We start from the raw sequence: 20,240 nt of genomic DNA on the forward strand, positions 1-20,240 counted from the left end.
AGACCAAGTCATTCAACATGTCCTTGCAGAAAAGATAATAAATGTGTACTGGGTTTATGGGCTAATGAATAACCATACCCACAAAATGTCTATCTCTGAAGAAGATTTCCAAGTAAAAGGGCATAGAGACCAACCATAGAGACCTAGCTGTTTGTGTAATCCTAGCGTTCCCATCTGTACTCACAGCGACTCCTGTCTTATAGAGGAGGTAGTGCACCGTCTGTGTGACGTCCGCGGCATGCACTAAATTGTGGTAAGGGTTTTTATGCTTGCTGTATCCCACTTCCAGGGCCTCCACAAATGAGACGAGTGCAGAAATGGGGATCTGAAAAAGAGTAGTAAGTTTAATGGGCTAGTGGTTTAGTAGCTTTAAGTGAGGAAAAAAACATTACACAGGATCAGCTCAAAGACATGTAGGGCAGAAGGGTATGGGTTCATTTATTCCTCAAGCAAAGGTTTGGGTCTTTTATTTCTCAAGAAATAAATGAGCGCGTACTATGCAGTGCATCTCGTTTATTTATGACAAAACATAAAGTACACTGAGATCTTAGGTCATTAAATAATTGCAAAACAAATACAAGCTGCCACCTCCAGAAAACTGTGCCCTTTAGGGAAAGCGATTGTATGTATGGACACGTTGAAAAAAAAAAAAAAAGACACTGTCTGTTATATATGGAAACAGAACAACCTGTGTCCTTATGTCTATCAGTTGACAATTTATTATAGGTGCCTTGCAATGTGGAATAATATTTCCAATTAGCCTAATTGCTTTTCTGTCTCAAGTATGTATAAATATATACCTTCTTTTTCTATGTGGTAGAAAGTGAAGGACAATTGCAAAATGCAGAAAATAAGGGCGCCCTTGTGACAGTTATTGTGTAAGTTTTCGGGATCAATTCCTTGGTTTGGGGTAAATTATCAAGTTCCAGACTGGGGAGAAAAGGAAAGAGTGCATGCTCCTGGAGAGTACACATCGCATCAGGAAGGAAAATGAGGACCGTACTATTGGGATGCTTTGCGAGGGCCCATAACATGTTTTTCCTGGAGCCCAGTCTTCCATGCTTTGGCTTTAAAAATTTAAACATTGCCTCGCAGATGTCAAAGATCAATTTTCATTTTTGAAAATGAAGTGCCAAGAAACCTAGATCCTTGGGGCTGTTCATGAGAGGTCTGTGAACCACTAAAATCCATGGAGCTTTGCTCTGAGGACAGTGTTTCAGGCATTCACCGGATTTTCAAACAGGTTTCTGGTGCAAAAAAAATTAAGGACCACTGCCATCAAATATTTATGGCTATGGAAGAAATACACCCCCAAATACACAGTCCTTTGGAAAGTGCTAAGGCACCGTGCTGTCCAGAGAAGTCGATGTTTTGTAGAGAAAAAGGCCTGCATTTTCCAGAGGCTCATCCCTAGGATGAGGGATGTCTGAGAAACATAATACGACAGATGTCAGCCGATGAATTCACAGGTGGCCTGGAGAACCCGGCCCGACCTCCAGACTCTGCGAGTGAGAGGCTGAAGGGATTGCACACTGGAAACGATTCACGCTCTCTACTTAAGGCTGAAGAATTCATTGGAAGCATGAATGGCTGGGCAATACCAATGACCTGTCAAGATGACAAGTGAGGGTATTGTCTGCATTTGAGTCAAGTGATGGGAAAAAAAGTCTGCAGAGGCAGCAGTCCTGCATTCTGTCTCCATCAGTGTCTCCCCACTGATGGTACGAGAATTTACATGAAATCCGGTCTCCCAGCTGATGGAGGAGAATTTACATGAAGTCAGGCTGAAATGAGATCAGTGAGCAGAGCCACGGGGAGTTCTGCTAGTGCGAGCTTCGGGTGGTACTTCCCAGGAAGACTGGGATCAAAACGTGAGACTCCAGCCTCTCCCTGGCCAAGGAGCCCCGCCAGGCAGGGGAGTAACGAAAAGTTCCCACCGCAGAGGAGTCTGTGGCAGCGACTGTCCAGACGATGCGTCACCATGTCACCCCGAGCAGTTTGGGGTCTGTATTAAAAGGATTCTCTTGGCCTTAGCCCCCAAATCATGCAAGGATAGATAAATGTGTGGTTGCTTTTTTTTCCATTAGGCACTGACCTTGAAACGGCTGATCAGATCGTAGCGTGTGAGTAATTCATAGAAAATGAATTTCAGTGCATGGTCCCCGCTGGCTTCATTGAGAGAAAAGACATCAAAGGACCACCTGTCCACATCCTGCAGGACCCGGCAGGGAGAAAGATGCATTAGTCCACAGCCACAGCCACCAATTTCTCCCTGGGGAGTCGGCCTGGGATTTCACACGCTCACACTTTTCCAACCTGGCAGACCTACATAGCATTTACTGATCAAATATTAAATAGTCTTATAACTAATAAGAGCAGCTATAATTTATTGAGTGCCTACCATATCCAGGCATCATGGCCAGTAATAAATACATAATTTATCCTGAAAACCACTCTAAGGGATAGTTTTGTTACTCACAGCTGACAGATGAGAAAGCCGAGAAGTGCCCTCATTTCCCTAAAGCCCCAGCACAAGTAAGTGTTGGGGAGGACACGATGCGCCCAGAACACAAACATGGTCACCCTGAGCTCGGGCTCTGTCCATGAAACGCCCCCCGCCCCACTCCCTACCCCGGCTGAATTTCAAATGTTTAATTCACTGACAACAACCTTCAGTGCTTCCCTACTCTGAACTGCTCCCCAGTCCCTTGATGCCATGTGCAGACTCCTCTTAGTCCACAGTTGAGGACAGCAACACACTTTAAAGTGGTCAGAAACACGCACGATATAGAATACATAACAACATGTCACTTGGATCCAAACTGCTGAGCTGGACCCAAGGAGAAAGCCTTTATTGCATGGGTCAGAAAAATGTCACCACTTCTAGAGTCACTGATCTGGGGACTTGGTCCTCGAATCTATAAGTCACCCTACTGAAAAAAAAGTAAAACTAAGACCTAAGCTGAAAACACACCTCATATACTGTTTTTTAAGTTCAAAGTCTTATTTGTCTATAAATAGCTACTCCAGAATATATAAACACTGCCTGATATGTCTTTGACTTATAACCAGCTATTTATAAACCAAGGTGTATTTAACCAACAGTTCAAGCAACAGTCTCACTTTCTCATTATGACAGAGTCTCGTTTTCAGTACAGAAAGTGTATGGCTGTGAGTTTGACAATAAGGAGCCATGTGAGGCCATGTGGAGTCCGGGCAGGGTGTCAGATGGTGCCCTGGGAAAGACCTGGGCTCTCAGGAACCGCTGGCCTAAGTGGCTCTCATCTGAGCCCTCACTGCATCCCAACATCACCCATCCATCCCAATCCTGTCTCTCCAAACGCCCCACTGTCAAGATCATCCCAAGGTCATCAAGGTTCTCTCTCGTGGATGCCAGGACACAGAAAAACGGAATCATTTACAGGGAAAACCAAATTTTTCCAAAAGCATCTCAAAATAGATTGTTTCAATTCATACCAGTGGTAACCTCACCTCCGTTTTCAATAATTTCTCCTCCATTATAATAACTAAAGAAATCGCTACAAGTATTGAGCACATTTTTTTGTACCAGGCACAGTGTAAGGTAATTTATCTACATTTGCAAATCCTCACAACTCTGGAAATAGGTGTTACTTTCCCCAGATTTACAGATGGAACCTCAGAGAGATGAAATGAAGTGTCTATTCAGTAGCAGAACCAGGCATTAACTCCTGTGACACCACCTAGCGACAGCCTTGCCAGCAGATGACACTGTAAACTCCATGAATGTAAGCTGTAACCCAGGCCTCATAAACACCCCAATAGGGCCCAGACCATAGATGGTGGGGCCATTTAAGCTTAACCCAAGAACTGAACCTTCACCCTGATTACTATAATTGGCATTGCCATAACATCCATTCTCTGACCATTAGTCCTAAAGAAAAGTCCTCTGACTACTCAGTAGGTGGGACAACATTTTCTCATGTCTAACTATTTTTAATCCTATTCTCCAGAATGAATAAAAAAAAAAAAAAGAGAAAGGCTACTACTGGAAATAAAGACATTATCATAGCAAGAAGTCCAATTTATTCTGAATATTAGGACTTAGAGAGATGAGAGGATGAGTAAGTAAACAGCAGGGTGGATGTCCTATCCGGGCCCTCCTTTTCAGAAGGCTTAACCTTGATTCTCAAATTGTAATGTTCTTCAGAGCCACTGGGGGTGCTCAGGGGAAATGCTGATTTTCAGGTGGGGAACTCTGAGAAGTTTTAGTATGGGTCTGGAATCTACATTTAACAAGCACCTAGTTTAATTGTTTTAAACCAATCTTCCTCTCTTACCAAACTTGGTTCAAGGACCACACCCGTGGAGAACTGCACAGACTTCCTATCAGTCTGACTTTATGTAAAGGAAGCCTGAGCCTCCTCATTTCCTCCCACTTTAAACCTAGAGTTTCTCCAGGATGTCCCTTCTGCAGTCACACAAACAGACAGACGCCCTTCTAAAGAACAGAACACGTCTACATTCCCAGTAACCCCACCTCAGAGGGCTCGAGAGAAAACACCCCACATTAGAAGCTATTGAATGGGAAACATAAGAAGAACAGAAATGCCACATATTTCAAATTTAGAGATGGGTGGTGGTTAATGCTTCTTTTACTTAAATGTTATTTTATGCCATGTTCTTACATTAATCACAAAGCTTAACATGACAGTAGCCCAATGGTTATTTTATGGACTTGTATACTCTCGGTCCTTGGGGACATTTCTGTAACAGAAGAAAACAATATGATCCCATATTAACTGCTGGCAGTGAAGTGAGATAACCTTTTTCTAACAGGCACAACATTTAAAAAAGCAAAAAAAAAATTATATATATATATATATATATATATATATATATATATATATATATATATATCAGTGTGATCTCTCCAACTCCCCTTTAATGCACTGCAAACAAAACAGAGTCTGGGGAAGCAGAAAAATATTACATTTTTAAAGGTCTTGAACTTTCCCAGTGAACAGGAGACAACACCAACAGGAAAATCTGTTTCAGCCTCGTGCACATATCAGAAATACTTGTGGAGAAGGATAGCAATTCAGAGAGGCAGGACTTACCCCTTGTCTGAATCATCTAGGTACCCTCCCCTCAGAAAGACATGTGTGCCTTCGAGAATCGCTTTTCCCTACGCATAAAATAACCATCGTGCACATCACAGGTTGCTCCACGTTTCCTTCAGTTATTCTACGTAGACAAGATGCTCCAATTTGGAAGACATATTTTCATAAATTTCTTAGTGCCTGTATAATCACCTGTATTTATGTTCCCAATAAAGGATGGAATTAAAAATAAAAGATGCTTTTAATGTTCCTAAGACTCACTCAATGTTTCAGGTTCAATTATAAAAATCAATGCATCTTCAGAGTGGATGTTATGAAACATCAAATCTTATGTGAATTGATTTCACTGATTAAGTGGGAAATGTCACTGTAAATCACACTGATATATTAGGCATTAAAGTGGGAGTTGAAGAGGAGTGAGAGAAAACGTGTCTCCTTGCTGTATCCTTCTTGAGTATCTTTCCTATTCTTACGATGATATATTGAATTGTTAAGGACAGATACTACACTCGATCTTAGCCAAAAAGCCAAGAGGCAATTCACCTGTTAGAATGGCTAGTATCAACAAGACGACTTATAACAAGTATTGGAGAGATTGGAGAGAAAAGGGAACCCTCATACACTGCTGGTGGGAATGTAAATTGGTACAGCCGTTACGGTATGGAGGTTCCTTAAAAATAAGAATACAGTTACCACATGCCCCAACAATCCCTCTTCTTGGTGTCTATCCAGCCACAAGAACAGATGAAATACTGCCATTTTCAACAACATGGTTGGATATTAAGAATATCATGCTAAGTGAAATAAATCAGTTGGAAAAAGTCAAGAACCATATGATTTTACTCATATGTGGGATATAAAACTGAAAGTAACAAACAGACAAACAAACAAACAAAAACTCAAAGACCAAGACAACAGTATGGTGATTACCAGAGGGAAAGGGGAGTGGGGAGGAGAAAAAAAGGGTAAAGAGGGTTAAATATATGGTGATGGAAGAAGACTAGACTTTGAGTGATGAACACACAAGGAATATACAGATGATGTAGTATAAACTGTACACTTGAAACCTATATAATTTTATGAACCAATGTTACCCCAATAAATTCAATAAAGTTTAAAAGAAAAAGTGACAGAAAATGGAGAACGGAGACAAGAGAAAAGAACTACAACACATATAATCAAAATGGCCCTAAAAGACTTTTTCTTGACATTATGTTTATCAAGAAGCACTCCCACCCCCAATTCCATGAACAGGTAATTTAAGTTACATTCTGACAACATCATCAGGTTTCAGAGAAAGACAAGAACAGCTTTAACCATAGTCAGAATGCTGGGACATCCCTGAGCAAGAGGATGCAACTCCAGGCGTAGACACCATGCAATGTCAACCAGCCCAGTGATCCTGGGCCTTAGCACAGCCCATCCTCAAATCCACAAGCCAAATCAGCTTTAGGACAGCTGGGATACCCTCAGACCAGTGGAGGCGAATCAGCACACACCCAGAGGAATATATCTGCTCTGGGACTCTTAGAAATATTCTGTACAATTCCAAGAGCTTGTCTCATTGGGAGTAATTCTACCGGTTTTAGACCATTTAAACTCAAACATCCGCATGACTTCAAATGGGACTTTGGGGCTCAGTGGGAGTCTAGGGAAAACAGGAGAGCATATGGAGAGGATCAGGGCTGTGGGGCCTATGTTCATGCCATTGTTTATGGCTTATTGTATACCTGGAACTCTGGTATCAAACCTTAGTCCTGCCCCTAATCAACTGTCTTTTTTAAAAAAAATCTCACTGAGCCCTAACCGGTTTGGCTCAGTGGATAGAGCGTCGGCCTGCAGACTGAAAGGTCCCAGGTTCGATTCCGGTCAAGGGCATGTACCTTGGTTGCGGGCACATCCCCAGTGGGTGGTGTGCAGGAGGCAGCTGATTGATGTTTCTCTCTCATCGATGTTTCTAACTCTCTATCCCTCTCCCTTCCTCTCTGTAAAAAATCAATAAAATATATTTTTAAAAAAATCTCACTGAGTCTCAGTTTATTCATCTATAAAATGGACTTAAGAGTAGGAAATCATGTAATGGTGTAATGATGTTCACCAAAGATCCTCCTGATGTTCAATATTTATAAGCAGATCAAATTTGATCTTCGGCCAAAGTCAGAATGAGCCCATAATGAAGTGACTCCAAGAAAGTAGAGAAATATGAAACACACAGAGTTTGATTTAATAAAAAAAAATTAGCAAGATGTAGGCTGAAAAGATAGTGATATCATTTAAACAGATAAGTAAAAGATAATAAAAGTTTAAAAAATCAGGAATGACAGGGAATCTTTAAATGAACTATAAATGAAAGCCTCTTATTTCATAATGACAAGTGTAACTGTATTTTTATAGAGTACCATGTGTATTATAATACTTTTTCATTGGTATTACCTTTAATGCTTCTATAACCACTGCTGGGTAGCTCAGTCCAACCATGTTTGATGTACGTCTGTACATTCTGCCAAAGTCAGAGAAGGAGAAAATGCAATATTATCTTACAAGTATTGACAAATAATGAGAAGTCATGTCACCTGGCGACCCAAGACACCTAACATTTCTTTTGTAATCTTTTTCATAGTCAATCAAGTGGTCTAAGTGCAAAATTCAAACATATGAACTGATGGAAACAAAAAAATGCATCTGTGTGGCTCAAATTGGAAATTAAATGATTAAAATTCTGCCAGAAGAGAATGCTAGTACAACATAGAGAGTATGCAATGTAGAACTTTAACCCGGACAACGAGCTCCTATGGGCAACCCATTTAGAAGAGCTGTTCTTTAGAATTGCCAAAAAGAAGCAGGGAAACATCCCCGGTGAACTGTGACATTCTAAAATCTATAACTGTACAATAAGGATTACAGGAAGAATAAATCCATTTTTATCATAAGGATTACAGCAAGAATAGATCGATTTCTGGAATCTATGTCCAGGAAAGGGAAGCAATGTAATTTCAAAGAACAAAATGGAGAACAGAATTGGAAAGTTCCAAGAGGAACTGAAGCCCTTTCAGTGAACTGCCCTCCTGGGTCAACAAGCTGTCCCTGACCTGTCCCAAATGCAGACATCCTCCACATGTGTCCAAGGATGATGGATTCAATGATGTCCTTCTTTAAAAGTGGGAGACTGGACTCAACTCAGTTGACAAAAAGAATCTGAGCCAGAGGCAAAAGCTTGTCCTAATGGTGCTACAGACAGGAAAGTAGCGATGCTTTTGCTCTCTCATTCAAGGCTGTTTGCACCCAGGATTTCCAGTATTTATAAAGACACCAAAAGTACATCAAAGCAAATCTTCCATTGTCGGGGAACAGGTGTTCCTTATGCTGCTTTAGTTATCGAATGAATGACAGTTGTCTTTACCTCTCCACGAATATCCCAGCCTGCACTGCATGCACGATGCTCTTGAACCGCGGCTTCTCATCGCTCCGCCTGAGCATCATCCCCATCTGCCGCGTGAAGGTGGAGGCCAGCCAGTCTCGGACCTCGGAAGGCACTGCATCTGACTGGATGTCACTGAGCTCATCCTCCGTATCCAGGAGTCGCCTGAACACAAGAAACACAACCGGACACAGACAAAACCTGAAGTGAGAGCTCCCTGTTCTGAACAGCTGCTCCTCTCCCCCCATCTGCAGATGCAGGCGCAAAGAACCCAAATTAAATCAGCCACAAAAAATACAGCGCCTTTTAGGTAAGGCTTGTGAAAGCTCACCATTTGCCTTTCAGAAATGTCTTTTCTACAAGTTATGTTTCAGGATGGCTCTCTCTGCCAGCCTGGGCAAGGAAACTGAGTCAGAGGAAGTCACACAGAGTCCATCTCAGGCTCTGAGGGTCTCAGACCCACTGCACTCAGAGCACCCAGCATCCTGATTCCTAGGTTTGTGGAATTTGAATGGAATCTAAACCTTCCATTTAACAACGCACAGGGAGGTTTATTTCATACATGGACCTTGTGGTATTGTTGGGTTTTTTAGCTGACATTTAAAGACTTTGCCATAGAAAACAATAATGTATTATAAACTTCCAAGTTGCTACGAGACTAGATCTTAATTGTTCCCATCACAAAAATATAATGATAATTATGTGACGTGATACAGATATTAGCTAATGCTGTGGGGTAATTATATTGTGATATATAAATGTATCAAATCAACACATTGTACACTTTAAACTTACACAATGTTCTGTGCCAATTATATACCAATAAAAGTAATTTTTTAAAAAGAAAAACTCATAGACTATAAAGTATTACTCAAACCCTAACAATGTCAACTGATATTCTCTGGTTTGATAGGCCACCACAGAAACTTAGATGTTTAAATTAAAGCAAAATTCCCCCAATAAACCGTTCTTTATGTGAGCACAGACATTTAAGTCATCTGTCAGGTGGACTTAGCTGATTTTTCAAACTTGTTCATAGGTCAGACCACTAGGACAGAATATAAATATACTAAGTTACCTCAAATTTAGAACTGTATTTTATACTTATATTAAGCCCTACTAAAAAGGAGTAAAAATTGGTGTTAATAAAAAGATGGTTTTTTCTTTAAACACATCAGCTGGGGAAAGAGGGTAAAGTGTAACATTTGGGGGGGGGGGACTATTATATCAAATTTCCTTAAATTAGGAACCAACCACGTTACAAAAACTAAGCCACAGAATTCCCAGGTGACCGGGATATCATCTAAGAACCGTCTCAGATTGGAATTTGGCATCGAAACGTAAGGACGCACAAATACTGACAAAGGAGCCTATCTGAATTTTAAAAAGAAGATTTCATATTCATCATTTCAACTTTTTTTTTCCAAAAGAAAAGCAAATTTGTTGTTTTCAAATGCATTTAGTAATTTAATTCTTTTGGATAATTCAAGTGCCAAGAGTCGGCTAAGAAAAATCAATGTCATACTTAAGATTGAAGGAGAAACACGGGGTGCTTAAGAGAACAAATGCTTCTCCATCAACCCCAGACCATCCGCTTAGAGACAGATACTGTGAACTAGAGTAGGCCCATAATATTTAGACTGAGCCTAACAATATGCAATAATCATAGTAGAAGCCTATATTTGATAGAAAATCTTACCAGATTTTTATAATGACCCTTTCCCCTATAACATGGTCTCACTTCAGTGTCATAATGGCTGGATGAGATAAGTTCTATCAAACGCTCCTTTTGCTAGATGAGGAGGTTCAGAGGAAATGTGAGCTCAAATCTACCCCTTTTGCTTGTGGAAATTAAAGCTCCAAGACCAGTCATTTGAATGCTACCCTGTATATGCCATGGGGGACAATTCAGAAGGGCCATTTAATGGAAAAGTCACCAACAGTGCACTAACTTCTTGACATTCTTAGCTTACCTCGTTTCATCGATGTATACAGACTCAAGCACTGTAGCTGCATATTCCAAATTCTTCTTAAGGTCTACCACTGAAGCCTCCCCTCTCTCTAACTGTTTGACCAAAGACCGTAACCTAAGGGAAGAAAAGACATAATTCAATTAGAATAAAGGAAACAAAGAATGACCCTACAATTACAGGGACACATTTTAGAGTCATTCAATGTTTTTACTTATTCCAATATATTGTAAAGGAAAATATTAATCTAATGATGGAGCTGACTAGTATATTTCAAGGAGCAAGTTATAAAATAAATGCACACATTTTTATGAAGCAAGAATAAAAATGTTCTCATCTACCAGGCACTGACCACCCCCAACACTTTCCGGCTACCTTTTATGTTTCAAGAGTTCCCTACATTATCAATGGTTTTGCAGCTTCTCTGATTTTAATTTTTGCTGCCCTAATTGGATGCAGTAAAGCATAACCAGCAACATCATCATCATCAGGTTGAGATTCTGCTATGTTGACAGTACTTTGTTCACAGTGACCGTGGAGAATAGCAGCCTCCTGGCCCACAGGTCTTCCAAGACAGCCAAGCAGATCTAAATCACCAAAATAATCTTAGAGTGCTACAAAGGTAGACATGAAGGCAAAATAGTTCACTGGACAGGAAGGATGCCTCTAGGAGCAGATAAATGCCCTAGTTGAAAAACAAACAAACATGAGGATGGGTGATAAACCTAGGAACTGAGGACAAGACCTTCCCCCTGCTAGTCAAGACTTCCAGAGGGTATAAGAGATATGATAAAGCATGCTCTCCTCAGAGAAGGACTTAGTATGTAGAGCCATAAAATGCCAACAGATGATCAAAGTCCAGTAACTGGGAATACTAAATACCACAGAGATTTGAAGATAGGCCAACACTTCAGACAGACAGACAGCAAAAAAAAAAAAAAAAAAAAGAGCAGAAACTTTGAGGACACTTCACAACATATTGACTATGCAATTCCAGGCAAGTCATTATTATATTTTTTAATCCTCATCCAAGGATATGTTTTGATTGATTTGAGAGAGAGAGAGGTATCATTTGCCTCCTGTAAACACCCCAACTGGGGATCAAACCCACACCTAGGTATGTGCCCTGACTGGGAATCAAACACGCAACCTTTGGTGTATGGGACAAGGCTCTAACCAACTGAGCCACCCAGCCAAGGCAGGCAAGTTATTTAATTTCTATGAGAGTCAGCTATAAAATGGAGATCCAACCAACAAATCTCCTAGATTGCTATAAATGTTAAATCAAATTGATATTAATATAGTCACATATCAACCATGTGACCCACTGTCTGTTTTTCCCCATCTTTATTGAGATGTAATTGACATATCACATTGTGTAAGTTTAAGGTGTACAACGTGATGATTTAATACATGTATAGATTGGAAAATGATCACCACAATATGGTTAGTTAACACATCCATTACCTCACATAGTTACAATTTTTTTTGTGATGAGACTATTTAAGATTTACTGTCTTAGCAACTTTCACGTATATAATACTCAAAACTAATATTTACTAACTAGTTATTATGCTGTACACTAGATCCTCAGAACTTACTCATCTCATAACTAGAACTTTGTGCTCCTTGACCAATATCTCATTTCCTGGTTGTTTTTCATAAAGGCAGTTGTTATCATTACCATCATTGCCATTATTTGGTGACCTTGATCATCATAGGCAACCAGATGAGAAATATTGTAGCAGGACACTTAAGATTACCATCAAGTCTCCATTTCCCAAGGCTGAGCCCACCTTCCTGACTTCAAAATCCTCTGACTTGTATTCACAAGAAAGGACACTTGGACTCTTAGCAATATGTACACTACTCCCTTCCAGATCCACATGAAAATGATCAGCAATAAAAAAAAAAGAAGGAAAAACTCTGGATCAACCTCAAAATGTAAGCAAGGGGTCATCCATACAAAAGAAATTCCCGGGAATGTCAATGATGTAAAATACAGAAAAAGTTCATTTGAATCACCATCCGACTGTGAATCTCTAACATGCAAAGGGAAATATGCAAATCACATCGACAGAGGCCTCTGCCGCCTGGGAGGTGAGGTCTGGGAGGTGAGGTCAGCGGTGGCTCCCATCAGCAGCTCTAGGAGGTGCTGTGGGTTTCAGAGGCAGCGTAAGACAGGTGGTTGGCACGGAAGGACTTGGAGTCACTCACACACCGTAGACAGCCCGCCTGCCAAAGGATGGCAGACTGCAGCGGCCAGCCCTGAGAGCTGCTCCAAAAAAGGAATGGAAGCTCTTGAGCAAAGCATTCCTGGCTACGTCTGCCTCTAATCTTCACTCTCTCCTCCAAGAGCCCAACTGCCCTCCAGGTTGTTTGGACTGGCAACTGGCAAAGCAAAACGAGGGTAAAGTTGAACTTTTCTATTTCTCCCTTCATTTGGGGCTTCAGGTTCCTGCCAGGAATGTCCATCAATCACTAATAGGACCCATCTCAATTCTCAAAACCTAAGAGAAAAGGACAAAGCATTAAAAATGATGAGGCAAAAATGGAAGGCTAATAGGAGTAAGAACCAGATGGTCCTAGCTGCTGCCAATAGGGCTTCCATAAGTAGCAAATATAAGCAGCTTTAATCAAGGAAGTTTTCCTAGACTGAAGAAACACCTTGATCAACAGATGAAGAGATCAAATACAACCAGGAAAACAATAAATGAAAACATCTAACGTATGCCGTTCTAATTTTTTAATTCAAAGGATAAAGGAAAGAACTTGAAAATCTTTGAGAAAATAAAATATATTACTTAAAATAATGAAAATTCAAGCTGGTCACAGACTCCTATCCTGCCAAATATCAGAAAGCAATTTAACAACAATAGCAAGTTTTGAAAATAGTATGGTATAATGCAGGATATCTCTATCTATATTTCATAGAATTGCCATGTATATGTGGACCTATCAAGTGTATTCTCAGGTGTGGACAAACTCAAACTTTCATCATTAAAATGTTTTCCAGAAAACAAAGACTTTAAGGCATTCTCTATGACAGAGGTCTATCCCCTTTCAAAGGGGATAGATTCACGGGTCTCCAATTAAATGGACTGTGGATTCACAACATAGATTTAACCAAACCACCCTTTACAAAATAGACAGTTTAAAAGATTAAAAGGAAGTGGCACATGGAATACAATGCTAATTATACAAGGACAAGTTCGCGTGAAAGTGACTGACACTTCTTTTCCTAAGACAAGTTCCTATTCCTACTATATGTGCTCCTATGTCACTCTTTTTATTATGAGTTAAACCATTAAAAATATTTATTGTTTGTAAATACCACATATTTGAGACAGCGGGAACCAAAGCATCCTCCATCAAATTCTCACTTCACTTGTACTTCATAAAAGTGCTTTGAACTTAGATTGCTACCACCTGAGTGGAGGGGATAGCCAAAGGGCAGCCCTGTGGAACCAAAGTCGATTCCCAGGGCCAGGGCATAACACACACCTGCCACATGCCGGGCAACTAGACATGCCCAGGAGTACTCAGGGACACACACACACACACACACACACACACACACACAGAGGAATGAGGGGGTCAGGCACCAGTGTCATTCATTTCTGAAGGAGCCGCTTCAAATTCCAACCCTTGATTCTGTTTGATAGGACAAAGGATGCTATGTAAAAACGAATCACAGTCAGCCAATGTCCAATTAAAATGATCATGAACATCATATGGACTATCACGTATAACCACTCTTGTTCACAACCCCCACTCCTGGGGAAGCACAACATTGGGGGCATTATCGTGTCATGAAGAGCCTCAGATCTCTTGTGATCTGGCTGCCAGGACCCTAGGGAAAGCGTCACTGTGATCCCCTCACCATCTCAGATCAGCAGCACTGAAATCGTCTGCCCCAGAAGTCCCCCACTTTGTGCCACAGTGAGCAGAAATCAGCCGTGGGGGGTTCCCCTGATGTGTAGAGCCAGACCTTGGGCACAGCCACATGTATGTATCCAGTGTGCAGGTCTGACCCAACAAAAAGCTGGAAACACTTCGCCAGTGGCTTCAACTATCCCAGAGAAGAAACGACACAGAACAAAGTACCTTTGGATGCGTAAATGGTACCAAAAATTCAAGTCTACTCCCATCCTTCTAGCTTATGAGATGAGCAGAAGATTCCATCAACACCCTGGCAGGCAGTAAAGGGAGCCTTGGACAACACCCAGACAACATTCACCTCTCTTTAGTCAAGGACAACAAAACAGAAAAAAAAAAAAAAAAAAAAAAGAATCTGTGAAAAGACTCAGCAATAAGGAAGCAGAGAATAGAGCACTCAAAAAGCAGACAAAGACACACTTTTGAAAAGAAAATTCACCAAAAGAAACAAAAATAAATTTTAGGGAGCATCTGTCTGCTTTGTGTTCAATTAAATTTAAGAAAGCAGATCTGTGAAACAAAGGTGAAAGCTGAAATCATAATGTAATAAAAAATGAACATATTGAGAAAGACAAAATGAAAAAGAAAAAAATTATGGCAATACAAAAACTACATAAACTTTTTGAAAAAAGTAAATGGTGCCCGGCCGGTGTGGCTCAGTTGGCTGAGCACTGTCCCATGCACCAAGAGGTCACTGGTTCGATTCCCTGTCAAGGCTCATGCATGGGTTTTGGGCTTGATCCCCAGTGGGGGGGGGGGGGGATAGGGTGCAGGAGGCAGCCAATCAATGATTCTCTCTCATCATTGATGTTCCTATCTCTCTCTCCCTCGCCCTCCCTCTCTCTGAAATCAATAAAAACTTATTTCAAAAATATTTTTTGAAAAGGCCAATGTCCCCAAGGACAGGTGCCATGATAAGCTGGAGTCCATGCATCTCGTTTTTTAATACCACTCACAAAGATTTTTGGTCTGCACACCTAAAGGAAGGGAGAAAGTGAGAAAGGGAGGGAAGAGAAAAGAAGATACACAGCAATAACAGTGAAGTTTCTCTTCTGAGTGAATGCTCAGAGTTTCCAGCACTCCATCCATTGCTGTCACCGAGGCTGCCAAATAATAGTTCCAGTATAGACGTGCAACACCATTTTAGGAATAGCTTATGCTTTCCAACCTTGGCGGGATGCCTTTCTGTTCATCTAACGTGTCATTTCGCTGTGGAGGAGCCATCGCACCTTCACATGAGTGAAGCATGTGAATAACCCCTGTGCTCTCCATTTGCTTCCTTGCTCCAAGGCAGACAATGAAAGGTTGCATCATTTCAGTTCTCTGAGCCCTAAGTCTAGAACAAGTCCTGCAGCCTGAGTTCCCTGGAGACCATGCCAGTGTTTGGGATGCATGAAAGTATTGGAAGAGAGGAACTAAATGCGAGAAGGCCTCACCTCTGTATTTTGAAATCTGAAAGGCTGTTTGAGTAGAAGAACGTCTTCCCTGCTACCATCCCACAAAGATAATTTCTAGGGCCAATGGCGTTGACTTTATTAAGAAGCAACTTTTTGACTCAACTTCACAACTTCGAAAACCCTACAATGGACCCAGGGGTGGGCAAACTTTTTGACTCGAGGGCCACAATGGGTTCTTAAACTGGACCGGAGGGCCGGAACAAAAGCATGGATGGAGTGTTTGTGTGAATGAATATAAATTCAAAGTAAAGGAGCGGAGGGGAGAGCAAGAGAACCAGATAGAACAGCCGGATCCAGCCCGCGGGCCGTAGTTTGCCCAAGGCTGGACTAAGCACTATTCCTACCCAAATGAGGTCTCGAAAACCCTACAACACTGTGCCTTGAGAACATATATATTTGCTGAGTTTTAGACACCACGAGAATGAAATCATCAGAGAAGCACAAGTAAAAATAAACTGGGACAAAAAGCCAGGAAACATACTTTCTGCATCTGTCTATTCTGCCCAAGGTTGTTCCCTCTGAGAATGGATGAGCAGCTCGTCAAATGCCAGTGTGGCCAAGGATGGCTATTGTCTCCGACAGGCTTTTGTTCGGTTTGAAAGAATGTGAGAGGGAACTGGATCCTTCACAGCACTTCCCTTACATGTCCCAATGAATCACGAGTCCTCAAAACTCATTTGAATAAAAAATCACCGTTGCAGTTCCTCATATCCGTGGATTTGTAAGCCAAATGCATCTCCGTGTACTTTTCACACACCTGTTTCCTCCATGTCACTCCCATCCCCTGCCGCTTACCTAAATGCCATAGAAAGTAAATTAAAACAACTCCCCAAATACAGTGCCCAAAGAGACGTTCAGGCTTATGCTTTAATGTCACCCATGACGCCATCTGAGTATTTTTCTGGTGATTTGTCGGTTTCTATAATCAAGATGGCTGCACTTGAAACACTCACCCAACATTTACCTGGTGCTTTCTGTGTGCAGGCACTGTGGCAGGCTCTAGAAATACAAAGCGGGGGGGGGGGGGGGGGGGTTGCAGTGTCTTCCCTCAATGAGGAAAGACAGACAGCTAATCCACACCTGCCATGCAGCACAGCAAGCGTGGTGGCAGAGGTGGGACAAGGGTGCTAAGAAAGCACGGAGGAGAGGAATCTCCAAATAGCAAGGCCCTTCCTAGAGAAGGTGACATCAGAGCTGTCTTGAGACCAGCTAGGCATCAGCCAGGAAAGCAGGATGGGATGGAGAAATGGTGGACTGTGGACTGAGAAAGCAGCCTAAAGACTGTGACCCATCCAGAAAATTCCATGGATGGCTGGGACTTGGGGATATGTGAAGAGATACAACTTGAGAAGGCGGGAGCCACACCCTGGTGGGCTTGGCATGCCAAGCTAAAGAAATTTAATTTCTCCTGAAGTAAGGGGGGACGCTGGAAATTTATTCAATGGGGTAAAGGGGTAGCATAATAAGATTTGCATTTTAGAAACACCAATCTAGCAGCAGAGGAGAGGAATGCAGGCACTGAGTGAGGGGGGAACATTCTACAGGTTTTTGTTACAAATAGGTTTGCCTGATACCTGAACAGTGCAGCACAAATATTATCTCTCATGTGTTAATAGGGTGTTGCATGAATTGGGTGGTGGTATGGATCATTGCTCTCAGTAATTTCTGGGAAAGGACTTGTTTTGGGCATGTGGCTTCCTGATGTAGTGGCCTTTAAACAGGAAGCAGGAACACCAACAAAAATAATGATTGGCAAGAAGAGCCTCGTTATACAGCTTGTACCTTTCGTTAACGCCATAAATAAAAGAGAAATGTGCTCCTGTGATACCCACGTACACATGCTTAAGGCAGATGTACACAACAGATTTAAATAAATTATTGGGCTGTAATTAATTTTTCACTTAAGAAAAAAAATTAGATTCATATATACATTTTATATACCTTTCATATAAGTTAATAACTAGTTTAAAATGAATAAAATTATTAATGATTTTAATCAAAATCATTAACTGAATTGATGCAATTGAACATGTTCTGAACACTTTACCCAGTTGCAGAGTACAACATTCTCTTCAAGTATACCGGTGGCAGTTAGCAAAATTGGCCACATACTGGGTCACAGCAAGAAGTCTCAACAAATTTCAAATATTTGAAATCATACAGATAATATTCTCTGACAACAGTGAAACTCAACTTGAAATTAACAATAAAAATGACTAGAAATATTCTAAATGTTTGGAAATTTAGGAATATACTTCTAAATAATGTTGGGTCAAAATTAAATTAGAAAATAATTTTAAATGTTAATGAAAATATGATATATCAAAACTTGTGGCATGCAGGTAAAGCAGTCCTTAGAGGGAAATGGATAGCCTTAAGTAAATATTAGAAAAGGAGAAAATCTGAAAATGTTATTTCATTAACTATCTCAAGAAATTTAAAAAGAACATGTTAATCCAAAGAAAATAAAAGACAAAAAAAATAAACACAAAAACAAAACTTGATTAAGTAGAAAACAAACTTATAACAGAAATAATCAATAATGCCTAAAGCTGGGTCTTTGAAAAGCTTAATAAAATATGCCTCCCCCCCAAAAAAGAGAGAGAGAATACTACTACACATCCAATAGACATTCAAAAAAGTAATAAAAGAATATCATAAATAATTTTCTGCAGATACAGGATTTCCCTCACTAGAACCAGCTGGTATATGTGAGGATGTACATAAATACTTTAATATTAATACATGCACAACATAAGCAGGCAAAAAAATCTGCCACAAGAAAAAATTAAACAGCAAATAAACACTGCTTTTTAATTACTCACTTCTACATGTGATTGTTCCATTCCATTAGCGTGGACCTGTTCAAGGGTATCACTACATGCTCTCTTGGTTGCTGTGGATTTTCTGGTGAATATTTGCATTCCTTTTATTTTCATGAAGCTAGGCTATGGAGCAACTCTGCACATTCAGTCTTCTTCTAGTTTCTGTTCTACACGGTAAATCTCCTTTCAGGGTGCGTGTTTGTGGGTGTGAGCGCGAGTGTGCGCATGCATGCCTACTCATGGACTGTGAACACTAAGCAGAAAGTACTATTTGGTGCAAAAGAAGCCTTCTATTTGTATAGTATTCTAGGAGTCATTATGACCCAGGGTTAAAGTTTCAATTCACTGTGAGTTTATAATACTTAACTTGTAGTAATATAACACAGTGATTTAGAAAGGTGTCTCTTCTGCACCCCCAATCATTCTTGATCTTATTTAAAAAAAAAAAAACATTTCTTTACAGCCAATTTATCCCTTACTTGTTTTTACCACCACTCAACTCACACATTTTAAAGAAGGAAATAGTGTCCCCCAAAAAGTTCAAGATTGACCATTATTCTAGGAAAACACCATCTCTCTGAAATGTGACTCTAGGTGGGCAGAGCTTATTGGGAAAGCATGCTAATGGAAGAACCCACTTTATTGGCCACTGTTCTTCAGGAAAAAGGAAATAAAAACAATGGAAAACAAAACCCAGAGCATCATTCAGCATCTACCACAGGCCATGCTGGGGCTGTGAGGTGCAGGGGAAGGGGAGTGGGGGTGGGGACGGGGGTGGGGAGGTAGAGTTGAAATCCTGCCAGGCTGCCAAAAAGGTAAGTTCCAGAAGCCAGTTTTCATTTGCAGCTATTCATGTGGAAAGAATCACCATCACTTTTCTCTGCAGATAAACATGTCACTTCAAAAACATCTGTTTCAATAGAGCAAAGAAATGAGAACCAAAAACATCTTTGAATGGGAGTAATGAGAAAAGGAAGATGAGCAGAAATGGGAAGAAAGTTTGCAGGAAGATTCAGGGAGATTGGAACCACTCACAGACACAACTCCCTACATCTTAAGGGCCCGCCCAGCCCCATGGCTCCCTCGATTTTCTTCCCTGAATTCATCAGAATCGCATCGCATTGATAGGATTATCCCGATGCGAAAGCTCACGCACCCAGTGAAAGCACAGGAATTCTACCATACCAGAAACATGGTATGTCTTAGCAAGGTAAGTCCAAGACTACCTTTTTCCTCCACTTTTTTTCTTTTATAATAACAGAGATAAAATTAACTCATGGATAAAAACCTGCAGAGAATGGCTAACAAGGTGCTGAATAGCACAGCGCCCTTCCTAAAGATTAATTCCAGAAGAATTACAAAACAAAACAACAAAACTCAAAGAAAACGGAGAAACTCTTACAGCAACTTGCTCTGAAGGTGTGAGGACAGTGCTGTGCATGTCCTTGGTCTAGGACACACCCGGGGAGGAAATGGAAGGACAGGGCGTGTTACAGTCTGCTGTGGTTTCCCTCCCTCGGCCACCTCCA

At 40.9% G+C, this 20,240-nt stretch overlaps 1 protein-coding gene across 7 annotated transcripts in view; it reads right to left on the reverse strand.

Annotated features, from left to right (window-relative positions):
• Positions 1-20,240, reverse strand: part of PDE1C (phosphodiesterase 1C) — a gene marked incomplete at both ends in the record, with an annotated part of 303,115 nt that overhangs the window by 77,893 nt on the left and 204,982 nt on the right. For all 7 annotated transcript variants that reach the window (XM_080664043.1, XM_080664046.1, XM_080664045.1 and 4 more), the window contains 5 exons: positions 185-325; positions 2,096-2,212; positions 7,536-7,602; positions 8,503-8,685; positions 10,494-10,607. In XM_080664043.1, the coding sequence (XP_080520169.1) occupies positions 185-325; positions 2,096-2,212; positions 7,536-7,602; positions 8,503-8,685; positions 10,494-10,607 (622 nt within the window). The remainder of the gene's footprint in view (positions 1-184; positions 326-2,095; positions 2,213-7,535; positions 7,603-8,502; positions 8,686-10,493; positions 10,608-20,240) is intronic.

Source organism: Plecotus auritus (genome assembly GCF_963455305.1).
Source record: "Plecotus auritus genome assembly, chromosome: 4".
In the NCBI taxonomy this organism is placed as follows: domain Eukaryota; kingdom Metazoa; phylum Chordata; class Mammalia; order Chiroptera; family Vespertilionidae; genus Plecotus; species Plecotus auritus.